Source organism: Limanda limanda, chromosome 9 (genome assembly GCF_963576545.1).
Source record: "Limanda limanda chromosome 9, fLimLim1.1, whole genome shotgun sequence".
In the NCBI taxonomy this organism is placed as follows: Eukaryota; Metazoa; Chordata; class Actinopteri; order Pleuronectiformes; family Pleuronectidae; genus Limanda; species Limanda limanda.
In genome coordinates, this window is record NC_083644.1 from 26,829,697 (window position 1) to 26,845,694 (window position 15,998).

Sequence of the window (15,998 nt, forward strand, 5' to 3'; positions counted from 1 at the left end):
CTTGAGTTTTCCAAAAAAAAAAAAAAAAACCTAAATCACTCACTTCCAACTTCATGAACATAAGGATTGTGATGCTGATCTCTATGACAGGACCATGACCACTGAGCAAACTCCACCCATCAGTGAAACCCATGCTTTTTACAGACCTGAAATGAGCATATACTTTTTTCCTGAAACAGGTCAGAAGCATTTGGTTAAAAGCCATTTGGTTTGACAAAAAAAAAAAAAATCTTTAGTCCGACAGTGAGCTTTATCCTGCAAACATGAGGCGGTTGAGGCATAAGGCAATAAAGAAATGGCTAGAAAAAAAGAAACCTGAAAACTTTGCATCTTAAAATTTATATCATATAATTTATGATGATTGTCACCAGTTCTGATCCTTGCTACTGCAAACACTGACAGTTTGCATTGCATCAACTCTGTGTGCCATGGCCTACAATGCTCTCTCTCTCTCACTCTTTATTTGTATTCACTTCCAGCTCACCCTTTCCATCTCCATTTGTTTCTTGCGTTCCCCTGTCCATGTACTTCCCTGACACACACACAATCATCCTTTCATATCAGCGAGAAATTATTTTCATGAGAATAAAATATACCCTGTCAACATTCTACCACCAATCACTGGGACATTGCACATTAGAATAATTTAAATGTAACTGCTGCAAATTGCATAATATCTCAGTTCAGATGCTGTCTCGCTTATTATGCCGTGGATTTGTATTCATCTATTCTGCATCATCTCGGCATATTCACAGTCTGATGTTATTGGAAACGCCAAATACAATGTTATTGCCAGTGGTGTTGTTTTGACAGCGGTTGACTTCCGAGCTGGCATTGCACACAAATACAAGACGCAGGCACAGAGATGCAGCTGTATGCAAGTCTGCACGCTGCACAGACGTCATGTGAGCCAGGTTAACAGGAAAGCTGCGACAGCCAATTAATGTAACTGTGTTCAAATAAAGGGACGCTGGTTGTCAAGTTATTTAACCCTGAGTGCTCATATGTTTCCAATCACATTACAAGTACAGAGCCATTGTCGATGTCGTGTCAGTGTCATTTTCTGAGTTTAATTGCCTAGTAGAAGAGTCTGTGCACTGTTCATTAACAAGTACAGCATCAAAAGCCAGTCATTTTAAATGAAGCCGTTAATGTGGGAGAGAAAGAAGACAGCATCCGATTAGACGAGTGGAGGGAAGCTGATACACGTTTTCCTGACTGCAAACCTCTATTTTTTCCGTTTTACTGAATTGCTTTTGTAAATACGTATTAATAAAACTACACAGAATATGGTGATGAAAATGTTTTAACGAGATCCGGCCCAACTCACTCTGACATTTGAACAGACAAGGAAATTAAAGATGTGGGTAGTGTCGTGGAGAGCGTAACAAAAGATGACATTGAGATATGTTATGACAAATATTAGGAGCCAATGTTTTTAGAGCCTGATGCTTGCAAAGGACAAAGAGTCAGAAAACCTCGACCTCTGCAGACTTCATTTTGTATTCCAATACTCCAGCCAGACAAAATCCCTGAATCAAATCTATCAGTGATTTTTCTGATTAATCGTGCAATGCTTGGATCTATAAACTGTCAATAGCAATTTGTAACAAGTACAAAGTGACCTCTTGAAATGTTTTGTTGTATCAGTTGTTGCGTTGTCTGCTTGATGAATGGCTTACAAGATCAAATGATTACTGAAACATGATTAATGTACTACTAATGGACAAATCAATTGAATAGCCATTTCAGTGCTAACTGCCATTTATGGCAATCTCAGTTTCTGAAGTACTATTTTCTTGAAAATAAAGAAAAGAAAAGAAAGAAAACATTTAAATAACTTCTTTCACAAAGCTATATCTAGGAACATATTCAATTTTGTAATACATTAATGAGATGTATGTACTATTCTATGTTTTTTTTCTCTTTAGAATATGAGGAACTTTAACAAACAGAAACAGTAATTAATCAAGTAGAACCAGAGATATTAATTTTATTTCATGCACCCAAAGAGAGAGCTGGTGAGCTCTTTCTAACTTCACACCCCATCATTTTTTTTCTCCTGAAATTTGTGGATGTTGACTCAATAACATCACTTGAGGTCATCAAATGTCACCTGTTCCGCTAGTGTTTTTTTTTTTAAATCCGCATTGCATCAAGACCTGTATATGAATTGTGTCAAATCGCCGTAGCTGCTCTTTAATCGATCCAAACTTATCTGGATGATTTATATGACCTGCAGAAGTGAGTAAACACTGTATGTAACACATGTGCATCGTAATTTAATGTAACCACACTTACATAGGTGAGTCTTACTGTGTTCAACATATTGTTGAGGCTGTGTTCGTGAGATTCTTATTCAACTGGGAGGCAGTGTAAAAGGAAGTATGCTGTTGCTATGGTTACATGCAGTTTTGCATACTTGGTATTAATGACTGGAGCTGTTGTTAAAGAATGTTGATGTATAATTATAAAGGAAATGTAAAGAATTACATTCTTTGCCTTTCTAGTTTAGTGACCTTGAAATCATCTGCATTATGAAATACTTGAGTGTATCCTTTAAGGGCTCGTGTTAATCCGTCAATGGATGCCTGATGTAGAGAAAAGCTCATGCAATCATGAAAATAAAAATGTCACTACAACCTAATCAGCTGATTTCAGTGATTAAAAGAGCTTTAATGAGAAGTCTGTAATCAGTAAAGTGAGCTGCAGTTAGGAGAGACTGTATAGAAACCCGTATACGGATGGATTATAGCTCAGAAACACGTGCACACCTCATCGAGACTGAGATGCTATTCATACTTTATGTTACATCCTCTCTCTGACTGGTGTCCATGACCACACTGAGAAATGTTTCCAATGTTCTTTCTGTTATTTGGTTCCTGTACTGGAGAGCTGTCAGCCACCCACATCTAAGGCTACATCCGCACTCCTAAGTTTGCATTTGAAAATGCATCAACTCTGCTGAGCCTGGTGTCCACACTACCCTGGACTTTTAAAGCCGTAAAAAGAGAAGTTTATAAATGCCGCTGTCCCCGTTTCAGTTTGAAAACTCCGGGGCAGCTTTTAAGTCTGAGTGGGCAGAAACCGGGATGTGTAAAAGCGATGATGTAGACACTCCTAACCACTTGCTGATTGGGTCTTTTCGGTCACGATGTAGCCTTCGCTGATTCAGGTTCCTGTCAGATTACCCCCTTCCAGAAGAGGCATTAGCCTTGGCTACAGTGTGCAACGCAACACAGACAATCAATTACAGGGATTGTTGACCCAGTTGTCTTTACTAACAGCTGTTGTGCACTTAATTCTGCATTTTAGAAAAAAACACCCACATAGGAGTAGCCATTTTGAGATCCCTTCTCATTTGTAGCACAGCAATTTCTGCAGCTAACAACCGAATGCTGTGTACACCAGCACACACATGCCAAGTGTACATGAGGTCACTTATTTCAAAGTTACAGAGCCAAAACGCATGTGTGGGCCAAGCACTTTTTAGTCTGAAAACACTTCACCTGAAAACAAAGTAGTATAGAAGCAGCCTACGTCTCCCATACCACTCCCCTACATATCACTCTTATTAAGCCTGCTTACCTCCTGTCCACTTAACTATCATTTCACATATAACTTTACCTGTTCATAAATCAATCATGTCACTGATTGATTATATTTCTTTTTGCAAACATTCTTTAAAAGTAAATATATGTCTGAATTTATGTTGGACCCTGTGTTTACTATTAAATTATTTTAATATTTTTATTTTGTTGGTTGTCATTATATTTTCTGTTTATGTTTAATTTATCAGCCAACAAAACTGAATAGTGAAATCATCATAGTCATATTAACACATTATTGCATCATATAAGTCTTTTTTCTCTTTCTTACTTTGTATAAACTTAAAATTGAGGCATTTATTACTAGCCTTTGTATTGTGTTTGTCAAGTGGTTAATATTACTGCTTCAAAGCCATATAAGACGTTAACCTGGGGTTAAATCCTGAGTCGTCTGAGGAAACAAGCTCTTTGAGTGGGGAGGACAGTGAGAGATGAGGCTGTAAGCAGAGTGAGAACATAGCTCCACCTCAGTGATTAGTGGCTAAAGCGGCTGCACCTTCATAAAACCTCCTGATGCCTTTACCGAGACATGACGAGCACTCCTCCATTCAGCCTACTTTCAGCTGTTTGCTCTTTACAAACTTTTTGACAGGTAGTTCAGCTTCCTTGTAAAAAACACAGAAAACCTTAAGCTCACTTGAAAGTGTTTGAAATGTCAGAATAAATTACAGTTTTTTACTGGATAAAGTCAATTAGCAGCATAATGAGCTGGGAAGTAAACACTGAAGTGGAATGAACATATCTGACTTGGAGGCTGTATTCAGTTATATCTTCTCCAACCAACCTGTGTTGGACAGAATCAGGTTTTCTGAAATCACAGGTTATTTACTATCTCTCTCAGGAGGACTCAGTTCACACATCAAGGTCAGAGGGGTGATTCACCTAGTCCTCTATTCATTTCTGCTCCAGGATACACAATCTTTTGCAGTAGCCATGGAATCAAAGGTTGAGATAGGAGGCCGAATACATATCAACTGGAGGAAGGTACAAAATATATCTCCAAATATGCACTCATTGATTGTGGAGAGAGACGTAGAGTCAACCGCCCCTGTTATAGGTAGGACAGAGGTGAAGAGAAGACACAACAAGGGTCTGGCAAGACGAGCCAATGCATATTGCATAAATAAAGATATAGGACCAACTCATGACATACTACTTTTAACTTGACAACATCTGCAAGGTTCAAGCAGATGCTGTTTATGGTTGTGATTATTCTCCCTGATGCAACTGGTCCCGACAGTTGACTTCTACTAAAGACATCATCCCTCTCCAAAGGGTTAGGGGTTAGGGTTAGGGTTGCAAAGCTGTTTACCCCTCCGAATCCAAAAGTGTTTGTGGACTCAAACACTTCACCGACCCCTCCATCACAACAGGCATGAGTAGATAATGAGTGAATGTTCATTTTTCTGCAAACTATTCCTTTAATTAATTGGAGAAAAAAGGCCTTGGCCTACACATATCATATATATGAATTATGTTAAGTTTCACATCCAAATAAATAAACAATAAACAGTTGTTGAGAGTGTTGACAAACAAGGTCACATTTTGTGGTGAGCAAGGGTCTAGAAGTGCTCCATAGATGGAATCATATTACCTTTGAGGCAGTGTGTTGGGGTGGGATGTTAAACAGTGGGGGGATGGCAGTTTAATGAGATACAATGGTTAGAAAGGCAGAATTGTTGTATCATTTCAAAAAAAGCTGAATGGTTGAACCAGAGGAATATAGCAGGTCCCCAATGAAGATGCACCCCTTCCCTGGAAGTACCTAGACAGTAGAATTGTATTTCAGGTCAGTGATGATTGGAAGTGAAGAGACTGCTGGTAGTCGTCTAAATGTGATACACAAGCACAAAGTAAGTAAGCAATAGCTCTAACAAACATTTACCTCCCTGATCAATTTGACTGTTCAAATGAGGTGCGTGTCGGGCTTTCTTTTTTTATGCAACAGCATACGTCTTCATTTAAAAAAAAGAGCGGTCAGGGTACACAGCTGTGCGGCAACAAGACTCAAACCATAACAAGATAGTGATCCATGGTGCCTGTTGTTCTGATGCCAGCGCAGCAAGATCGATATCGGCCAGATAAAAAGCCATATCAGCTAGATAGAGATTTGTCATGGTGAGAAGTCTTCCAGCCAGAATCAGTAACCATTACAGCCCAGGGGTCTGATGAACAGCATCAAAAGGATTACAACCCCACCAAAACAAATTCAAACGACTCGGTAAAAACCCAGTAAGATTGAGGTATTTTAAGATATGTGTGGGGATGTATTCAGGGAAACAAAACACATATAAATGAAGATGCACTCCACTCCAGTGAATTCATTATTAAAGCACAATTAGCAGCAGGAATAGGTATTAAACAGGATAACATACTAACAGTGGGAAACCATCTTCCAGGGATTTGAACTTAATCCAGTAGCTCTGCATGCTCTTTGAAGTGTAAATTCAAGAAGTATCAGTTGCACAAAGTTTCAAGTTAAAGGGGAAAGAAGAAAGTTTTGACTTGACATTGTATTAAGGGATGGAAAAACACTGTAGGTCCTTTGTTTGAGGAACAAAAAGGTATATAAAATATAAAATCATTAACACAGATTATCTATCTGTGCCAGGAACTCTGTTCTGAACAATACACATGTTTATCGTTATTTCCTGAATAAAAGCTATACAGCAGCAGCCATAACAATCACTTAATGCCGGAAAATGGCAGAAAACTATGCAGCAATTAATTCACACCGAGATATTTCCCCTGTCTAGACATGCAAAGCTGTTCAAATATGCTCCCCCTCCGCTATCACCTCCTCACTCTTCCCCCGTTTCTCTGAGGTCTGTCGCCGTCAGCTCCTTCCATGTGTCGTTCACTTCGCCTCTGTCTCGCTTTTACTTCTCCTCTGCCAGACTCAACACCCAGTTGCTCAGGCAGCCTTATTTGTCAATTTCCTGTGCCCAATACAGTGAGCAACGAGGGGAAAGTGAGTGGGTGTGGAACGTTGTTGGTGCAATGAGTCAAACCATTTGCAGCGTTGTTCCTGTGAATGATTATGTCTTCAAAATATCCTACTTGAAATATATTACTGATCTTTCATCCTGTAATGGAATGAAACTGTCAAAGTGTACTGTCTGGTGATGAACTTAAAAAGTAAATGTGGTTCAGATGTAAATTCTGGAGTCAAACCAAACAAACTTACACATTCATCTACCATTCAAATTAGATGAGGATACAGCCACAGTGAAGACTTTCTGTTAAATTCTTTCACAAACAATATGTATGCAAAGTACACATGGCCACAACCATGACCTGGCCAATCGTTTGACTGGACCCTTCTGTGGATACTAGCCTCTGATGAGCTAATTTAATCCTCCGTATTGTGAAAAATGTGTCTTATTGTTCTGTGTAGGTCAACTACAGGCCACCATAGTACAAGGGTACAACATAATGCGGGGCTTTGTTGATACAGTTTACACAGGTCTGACACAGTCTGACAGAGGGCACGGATAAGTAAATCATAACAAATGATATATTAATTAACTGAGGATCAGTAGCTGGTGAAAATAACCATTTGATTTTATTAGTATCTCTCTCTGTGTCATCCATCATCTGACACAAACACTCTATTATCCTCGCAGATGGCAGAGATGCAGTGTGTGTGGGTCGTGTGTGATTATAGATGGGTGTGTGAGGTGGTGGTGGGTGGTGTTTCTGGCACCCTGAAATGTAAATGCGAGGAAATAAATAATGAAGTGCGGCGAAACACTCAGAGAGAAACCATGGTGACATGATTGTCTCAGTTCAGTGGCAAAGCCAGTTATCTCACAAAGACACATACACCCCGGCTTCCCATGATCCTTTGGCTTGGAGAAGGCAGCGTTCAGGTTGATAGAGGTTTGTATCATGGTAAAAAAAAAAAAGATGTGCCACCTGGTACGTAGCCTTTATCTCTTGTTTTCATTCTTTCCCTTTTTTTATATCATAGTCTTCCCCTCTATCTTTATCCTTGGATAAAATTAGATCAGCACCTGGCTATAAGAAAACAGGTCAGACTTGATAATGGTTATCTTGAATCTTGGGCCATCAAACTATAATCTGTTTGCTTTCATACCTCTCTCTCCTCTGAACAACAGTTGAACTCAGCCCCCAATATCAGCATTATTTCACTTTTCCAACAACATCTTCCTGAAATCTCCTGACATTTTGTATTTCTATATTTATCTTTTAATGCCTGTGTCAGTAGTCTTCACCTGGCCCATTTTCTCCGTATCACGTTCCCCACAAACATGTGACAAGTAAACACCTCCTTGCTGTTGCTAGGTTCACCACTTACCAGAGGGTCAAAGGTTCAATCCCAGTCTCTCACATTTCACCTGCCTACCTGTTTGAATTTAACTCCAAATATCCCCTAATGGCTTTGCCGCCAGTGTGTGAGATAGAGAGAAAGTGATGCATATAGATGCGCTTTATTAACATGTGTATGGGTGAACGGCAAAACTGTACCATAAAGAAAATAAAATAAAAAAGTGGCAGTCAATTCTTTCTAAAATTATCCATATGAGCATCAGGGCATGATTTAAAAAATGTAAAATAGAAGTGGTTGTTTGTTGTAAGTAGTAGTTATATAAAAAATAAATTACGTTTAAATGTCTATGGAAATTGTCTAGAAATTAAGGTAATGGAAATTTGCACAAAGAGGTTATTTGAAGTAAAAATGTTAAATCCTTGTGTTTCAATTGAAAAACTATTTGCCACCATGATTCGAAAAGGGTTTATTGTGAGAACCTGCATTTGTTTTCAATCTGTCTGATAAAAGTGTAATTTCAGTGATAATGATTATTTTTCATCTATTTAGCATAAATTGAGAACTTACTTCTGAAGAGCATCAATCTTTTCGGCTGTGATTCCTTTGAGCAGCTCCTCCAGCAGGTCCGAGCTGTCGGACAGGGGCACAGGACGTTTGACGCTTTGCGTGTGAGTGAACCAGCCAATGAGGAGACCCAGGACAAAAAGCCCCACTGCAGCCAGGAAGTACCTGGAAGAGAATGTGGGAGGGGTCAGTTAGTCTATTATTACTCACTGTTTCAGGTACTTTAAAGGTAAGATGGCGCTTGTTCTTGATTTGCAATTGGACATTTGACATTTGACAGGGTGCTATTGCCTTTTCATAGCAGCTGAGTCAGTGTTGGGGCAAGTTACTCAACACCTGAGGGCATCATTCAGACCTTGAACTCAGTGGTGCTTAGGTGGGTGATAAACAACCTATCCATCCTTGCAAGTGCTGTGTCAAATTGATCGGATGTGGGGAGAGCTACTGCCACAATGTGTGAAGGAGTGTGCACTCCTTTAACGACAATGCATAGGGTAAACACACCCAACAGCCTGAACAATCAATGGTGTGATTGGTGATGTGGAGCCTAAAGATACTGGCTAGACCAGGATTGGGATACCTTTTGTTCCTACCAAGGGTCATTTCATTTATATTTAAATAATTGGTCATGCAAAAAACTGCATTGGCCGTCCCTGAATTACCTGAGCAGGAAGCAGTGGAGTCGTCTTTGACCTTTATGAGCAGGAGCCCTGGTAAAGTGGGAGATGTAGTTCGGATCTTCTTGGAGTCGTTCAAACCGACCATGGGGTGAAACGGAAACTGACGGCTGGATGGGTTCCATCAACTCGGGGTCAGGATCAGGTCCAGGGTCTGAACACGCTGAAAGTGACAACCACTAAAAACCTGTAAAATCTGTTGTTAATATGATGCAGTTATTTTGTTACTTGGTCCAGACTAAAATGTCTTTATTCAAGCACAATAATCAGGTTTGTTGCTTTATGTGAAGATGGCTTTAAAATTAATTCCATTACCTTTGTCTTTAGCACTATTGCTAAAGACAATTTTTTTGTTACTTTTTTATTTTGGTAATTGTTGTAGTGCACTATGGCTACTAGACTCGCCAAGCTTGTTGCTGTCTTTTTTATGCTTATTGCACTTTTCACCACCGTGTCCGGGGATCCAGCACGTAGCCGAGGTCCCATTGTTTACACCAGGGAACAGCTGTTAGCATACCGGCACACGGCGCTGCTACCGGGGGAGAGACCCAAGGTCTCCCGCGAGCTAAGGAGGAAGAGACGTGGATGCCGAGCGGGAGCAAAACGTCGCGCCAGGAGGAGACGTTTTAAACCAGTTCTCCCCTCCATTATCATGGGAAACGTACGGTCTCTCCCCAACAAGATGGATGAATTATCAGCGCTGACTCGCCATCAAACGGACTACCGGGAGTGTAGCCTCATGCTGTTTACGGAGACATGGCTAACGGAGCTAACTCCGGACACGCATGCTACACTGGACGGGTTCCACATCATACGGGCGGACAGGACAACGGAGAGCGGTAAGAGGAAAGGGGGGGGTCTTGCAGTGTTTGTAAATGAGAGATGGTGTAACCCTGGGCACATCACTGTTAAGGAGCAGACCTGCACCAAGGACATTGAGTTGTTAGCCATTAGCATGAGGCCAAGTTACTTACCACGGGAATTCTCTCATGTTATTGTGATGGCTGTGTATGTTCCCCCCTCTGCTAATGCGGAGGCGGCCTGTGACGTCATCCACTCGGCGACAAGCAGGCTGCTGACCCAGCACCCCAATGCACTCCTCCTTCTCTCTGGTGACTTTAATCATGCCTCTCCGTCCTCCACTCTACCCACATTCACCCAGTATGTCACCTGCCACACCAGAGACAATAAGACACTGGACCTCTTATATGCCAACACCAAGGAGGCATACTCTTCATCACCTCTTCCTCCCCTGGGAAGATCTGACCACAACCTGGTGCACCTCCTGCCTGTGTACAAACCTCTTGTGCAAAGGCAGCCAGCTGTGACCTGCACAGTACAAAGATGGTCCGAGGAAGCCGAGGAGGCTCTGAAGGACTGCTTTGATTCGACTGTGTGGGAAGTATTCAGTGATGACCATGGGGAGGACATCGACAGTCTCACTACCTGCATAACGGACTATATCAACTTCTGTACGGAGAACAACGTCCCCACCAGGACTGTACGGTGTTTCTCCAACAGCAAACCATGGATCACCCCTGAAATAAAGGCCCTCCTCAAGGAAAAGAAGAGGGTCTTTAGGTCAGGTAACAGAGACGAGCTGAAGACTGTGCAGAGGGAGCTGAGGAGGAAGATAAGGGACGGGAAGAAAGTCTACAGGACGAAGATGGAGGAGCAGCTGCAGCAGAAAAACATCAGTGGGGTCTGGAAGGGCCTGAAGACCATGTCTGGTTTCAAGGGGCCCAACCAACAGCCTATGGGGGACCAGAAGTGGGTGAATGACCTGAACCTGTTTTTTAACAGATTCGATAAGCCACCCACCCCTCCCCCCATCCAGTCCTCTCTGCTGCTGCAACCCCCTGTGGACTGCCTCCCCCCCCCCTCTCCCCCGCCCCCCACCCTAACAACCCACAGCACCCAGCCCCCGTCCCCCAACGTGTCCTTCACAACTGCCCAGGTGAGGAATGAGCTGAGCAGGATGAAGGTGAGGAAGGCCACGGGTCCAGACGGGATCAGCTCAAGGCTCTTCAGGTCCAGCGCAGCCCAGCTGTGTGGGATAGTGAGGTACGTCTTCAATCTGAGCTTGAGGCTGGGGAGGGTACCACAGCTGTGGAAAACGTCCTGCTTGATACCAGTCCCAAAGACCCCGCGACCCAAAGACTTCAGCAGCTTCAGACCGGTGGCGTTAACATCCCACCTGATGAAGACGCTAGAGAGGCTGGTCCTTGTACACCTACGCCCCCTGGTGAGCTCATCTTTGGACCCGCTCCAGTTCGCCTACCAGTCTGGCATCGGGGTGGACGACGCTGTCATCTACCTGCTACACAGATGCCTTTCTCACCTGGAAAAGGCTGGAAGCACGGTGAGGATCATGTTCTTTGATTTTTCCAGTGCCTTCAACAGCATCCAGCCTCTACTTCTGAGGGACAAGCTGGAGCAGACCGGAGTGGACCACTACCTCACAGCATGGATCCTGGACTACCTCACCAACCGTCCACAGTATGTGCGTATACGGGGGTGTGAGTCTGACCTGGTGTCCTGCAGCACAGGGGCCCCACAAGGAACCGTACCAGCTCCAGTCCTCTTCACCATCTACACATCGGACTTCTCATACAACTCTACAAACTGCTACCTGCAAAAATTCTCTGATGACTCTGCAATCGTCGGCCTCATTTCCGCCGGTGATGACAGGGAATACAGAGAACTGAACCAGGACTTCATTACATGGTGCCAGCGGAACTTCCTCCAGATCAACTCTGGAAAAACCAAGGAGCTGGTGGTGGACTTCCGCCGGAGTAAACACTCTCCTCCGACACCAGTGAACATTCAGGGAACGGACATTGCCATTGTGAGATCATATAAATACCTGGGTCTTCACCTAAACAATAAACTAGACTGGACTGATCACACACAGGCTATCTACAAGAAGGGACAGAGCAGACTCTATCTGCTGAGGAGTCTGAGGTCCTTTGGGGTGCAGGGAGCACTCCTGAAGACCTTCTTCGACTCGGTGGTGGCATCAGCCATCTTCTTTGGAGTGGTCTGCTGGGGCAGCAGCATCTCGACAGCAGACGGGAAGAGACTTAATAAACTCATCAGAAAGGCCAGCAGTGTGCTGGGGTGTCCACTGGATACGGTGGAGGTGGTGGGAGACAGGAGGATAGTTGCTAAGCTATCCTCCCTGATGGCCAACTCCTCCCACCCCATGCGGGACACCCTGGCAGCTCTAAACAGCTCCTTCAGCCACCGGCTGATTCACCCCCGGTGTGTGAGGGAGAGGTATCGCAGGTCCTTCCTTCCCGCTGCTGTCAGACTGTATAACCAGCTGTGACCCCATTAACACACAACACAATATTTGCAATTTAATTTATTTAATTATTTAATTTAATTATCTAATTATTTAATTGTATTGTTCCGTTGTTCTACTACTTACTATTTATTTGCTTATTTGACTGTTTACTTTTTCTTTTTGCTCATTGTTGTTTTTTTGTTTCTTACTTTGTTGTTTTGCTCTTTCGTTTGTTCTTGTTGCACTGTGCCTGCGCTGCTGATGTAAAACCCTCAAATTTCCCCACTGTGGGACTAATAAAGGATTCTATCTATCTATTGGTAAGTGTTATTACCAATAGAACTAAGATGATAATCATGGAAAACTACATTTGATACACATCAGTATGTAAGCATTGTCACATTGACATGGTCACTGTGACAATTGACATGGTCACTGTGATGACTCTATGATAACTCCCTTGGTTATGCTGAGATAATAGTGATTTAAGAATTCTTAAGTTCACAATACGAGTGTCATAATAATGATCATCTTGTGAGATCAAGTGAAACCAAAATATTAATCAAAGCACAGCCTCTATGGTCTTTTCTTTCAGAGAAACAGTTGGAGTTGGTTCAAACTTACCAAACTCCTACTGCTGTGGGGTAACTGTAAATGGGAAATGGAGTAAATACTTAATGCCGAGTTCTGAAACCATCAGCCCACTTGCTTCAGAAGGCATTTGTGAGGATAGAATTCTGCCACTGATACAGAGCTCCAGGCACAATTCAAAGCTGAGGAACTCAAGTCTAGCTTTAGGATACTTATGGAGTTTCTCTCTTTTGCAGCTGCTGTCAGTAGCAAACTTCTCACATTAAATGCAGCATTTTTTCGCAGTGCTGCGTTTCAAATCATCTGTAAGAGGTCGGGAATGAATTCTCTACAAAAAAATATTTTAGGATCATCATAGTTTTGGCACGATTCAATGATTCTAAAAACAAAATTGACCAACTTCAGCCTAACTGACACAAAGTATCACTGTATCAAATGTGCATCATAATCATGTTAAATAATGCATATATCTGGAAGGATCATGCACAGCAGGCTCAATCTGTTACTAGCACAGGTTCTTAAACCAATCCTTATTACACTACGGTACGTCAAACCAGTAACTGCAATAATACAGACTGCACCATATAAACCACAATTTAATATTGGCAACCTGATGGTTTGAGTAATATTTTTGCTGTTAGGAGCAGTTAGAGTCTCATTAATGTGTCAGGACATCAGTTAGACAATATTTATTTACATGTAATGAGTTTGAATTGTCCTATTAGTCGAGCAAACAAATCACCTCTTTATAAACACGTTATATTGCTTCAAGTAAGTTATATTTCAATGTGCATCTCTTTAAATGGTTGGTATCGCAATTGCTTTTTCACCAAAGGATTATAGCAATTATAGCAATGACAAAGTCAGGATCATTTGTTTTTGGGTGCAAGGGAAATTGAGCAACTCAAATTGTAATCTGTTGGTCACTATGCATACACTGTCAATGGAGGCATGTAATTAATTTTAATACAATGGGCCCTCGAATTACATTTAATTATGGTTGTAGTCCTTGATTATGATTGGCTAAGTCAAATTTGAAGCCGTTGCAAAACATTCTACAAACACAATTCTGTGACCACATTACATCAGTGTAAATTGTTTCTGAATTTCAGATTTTGTTGCTGCTACTTGAAGCAGCACTGTAAAAATATCTCGTAGCTCTCTGATGCTGGCCTTAAAGGGGTTTTTCCCCAAGAAATCAAACGATTGAATTAACTACTCACTACTATGCCGAGGGAGGGGTTGGTGAAGTCAACAAAACACTTCTGGAGTCTCAGGCATAAACAGTGTAGTAGCCGAATCCAATACAATTGAAGACATTAATGACCTATCTTCAGGCGTAATTAAACAACAGAAAAAACATATCATGCCTCCAAACTGCTCGTGTGGGTGTTATCCAAGTGTCTGAAAGCCCCAACATTCATATTCGACTTGAAACAAGGTAATTTCCATCGTGGTTTAAGCCAATGGACATTAGCATTTCTGACGGTCCCTGAAGGCACCTCGACTGAAGGTATCAGCAGACATTTAGGCTTAAAACTTGGTGTACATGTTTGAGTCAAATGCGGTGGGGCCCTTCGGGCACTTGGATGAAACCACATGAGCAGTATGGAGGCATGTTATGTTTAGTTTTCTTCAGTTTGTTTTACGTCTGAAGATAGATCAATAATTTCTTCAAATGTATTGGATTCGGCCGCAACACTGTTTACCCCTTGACTCCAAAAGTGTTTTGTGGACTTAAACACTTAACCCACCCCTCCGTAGGCCTAATGTTTAGTAGATGATAAGTGAATTTTCAATTCTGGGTGAACTATCCCTTTAAGGCAGTATTTAGCTTGAAATTGCCAGACCAATTAAAATTTGCATATGAGTATGGAACCTCTCAATTAATTTACAATTTCAAACAGGCATTATCAATGGTCACATGCCAAAATGCCTCTGGATGTAGTTGAATAGACCTACAATCATCAGCGCAACGTAACATGTGATGATGTGATGAGTGGCAGAAAAGTGTAAACAGGCACAGACAAGCACATTCTACATCTGAGTGCTGCATTTTTTGCCACAGTGAATTAAACAGACATCTTCACAACAGAAGCCATCTTGGTTGTGGATGACGATGGTTCAGTGAGAGGACGATTAACGGCTGTGACTGACCAAACCGGTCGAAGGATGGAAGGAAATCTGACCTCACTGATTGGTCTCGTCTTAATACTATAAATGGGAATCATACCGAAAATCTAGCTTGTGTCCAAACTACAATGAACAAAGACATTGGACAGTCACACAACTAAAAGGCATCTTTCCAGTGTCAAAGACCTTGTTGCCATTCATTTTTTATGGAAGCCTAAAATCTCTATTTTGTGAACATTTTATAAAACCATGCTCTGAAAGTCTGCTTAATGATGAGCCATAGCTGTTCTTAAATCACTTAAAAGGCCTATTGGAGCTTTTTGCTTTATTTTACCACATTGGCAGATATCTTAACTGGCATTGAGTTTATAGGAAATTGGGAGAATATACCATTTCAACCAAATCCTACCTGATCTCTGGCAGTCTATATGTTGCATCTGCATTCGGTCCATGCTTGGTCTTGGCTCCTGCAGCTCCTCCTTGTCCAGGTCCCAGTCCAGATCCAGACCTCCAGAGCAGTGCAGACCCTCACCGACCAGTGGGCCACCCTGGGCGTCACACACTTTCCTGTATGCCATGATGACACCTGGGAACCCATACATCGGATTTTTACTTACACAGATTAAAACCCTGGGTTCATGGACATTAGCATTAGCCCCACACATGTTGAAAGTCAAAGTTTCAATCTCAAACACAGTCACATGTTCTCTGTTAGTGAATAACTGGTTTCATTGCATTGAAATTGCATCCTTTAATTTCCTGATAATTTTTATAAAGGACAGCCATTTATCATATTATAATCAATGACAATTGAAAAAAAGCAAATGTAGGGTGTGGCCAGT

At 41.9% G+C, this 15,998-nt stretch overlaps 1 protein-coding gene across 1 annotated transcript in view; it reads right to left on the reverse strand.

The window, feature by feature from the left end:
* Window positions 1–15,734, reverse strand: part of LOC133010375 (inactive N-acetylated-alpha-linked acidic dipeptidase-like protein 2) — a 310,384-nt gene extending 294,650 nt beyond the window's left edge. The window contains exons 1-3 of the mRNA XM_061077932.1: window positions 15,566–15,734; window positions 9,129–9,306; window positions 8,470–8,631 (exon numbers count right to left, since the gene is read on the reverse strand). Of these exons, the coding sequence (XP_060933915.1) occupies window positions 8,470–8,631; window positions 9,129–9,306; window positions 15,566–15,734 (509 nt within the window). The remainder of the gene's footprint in view (window positions 1–8,469; window positions 8,632–9,128; window positions 9,307–15,565) is intronic.
* Between the last annotated feature and the right edge of the window lie 264 nt (window positions 15,735–15,998).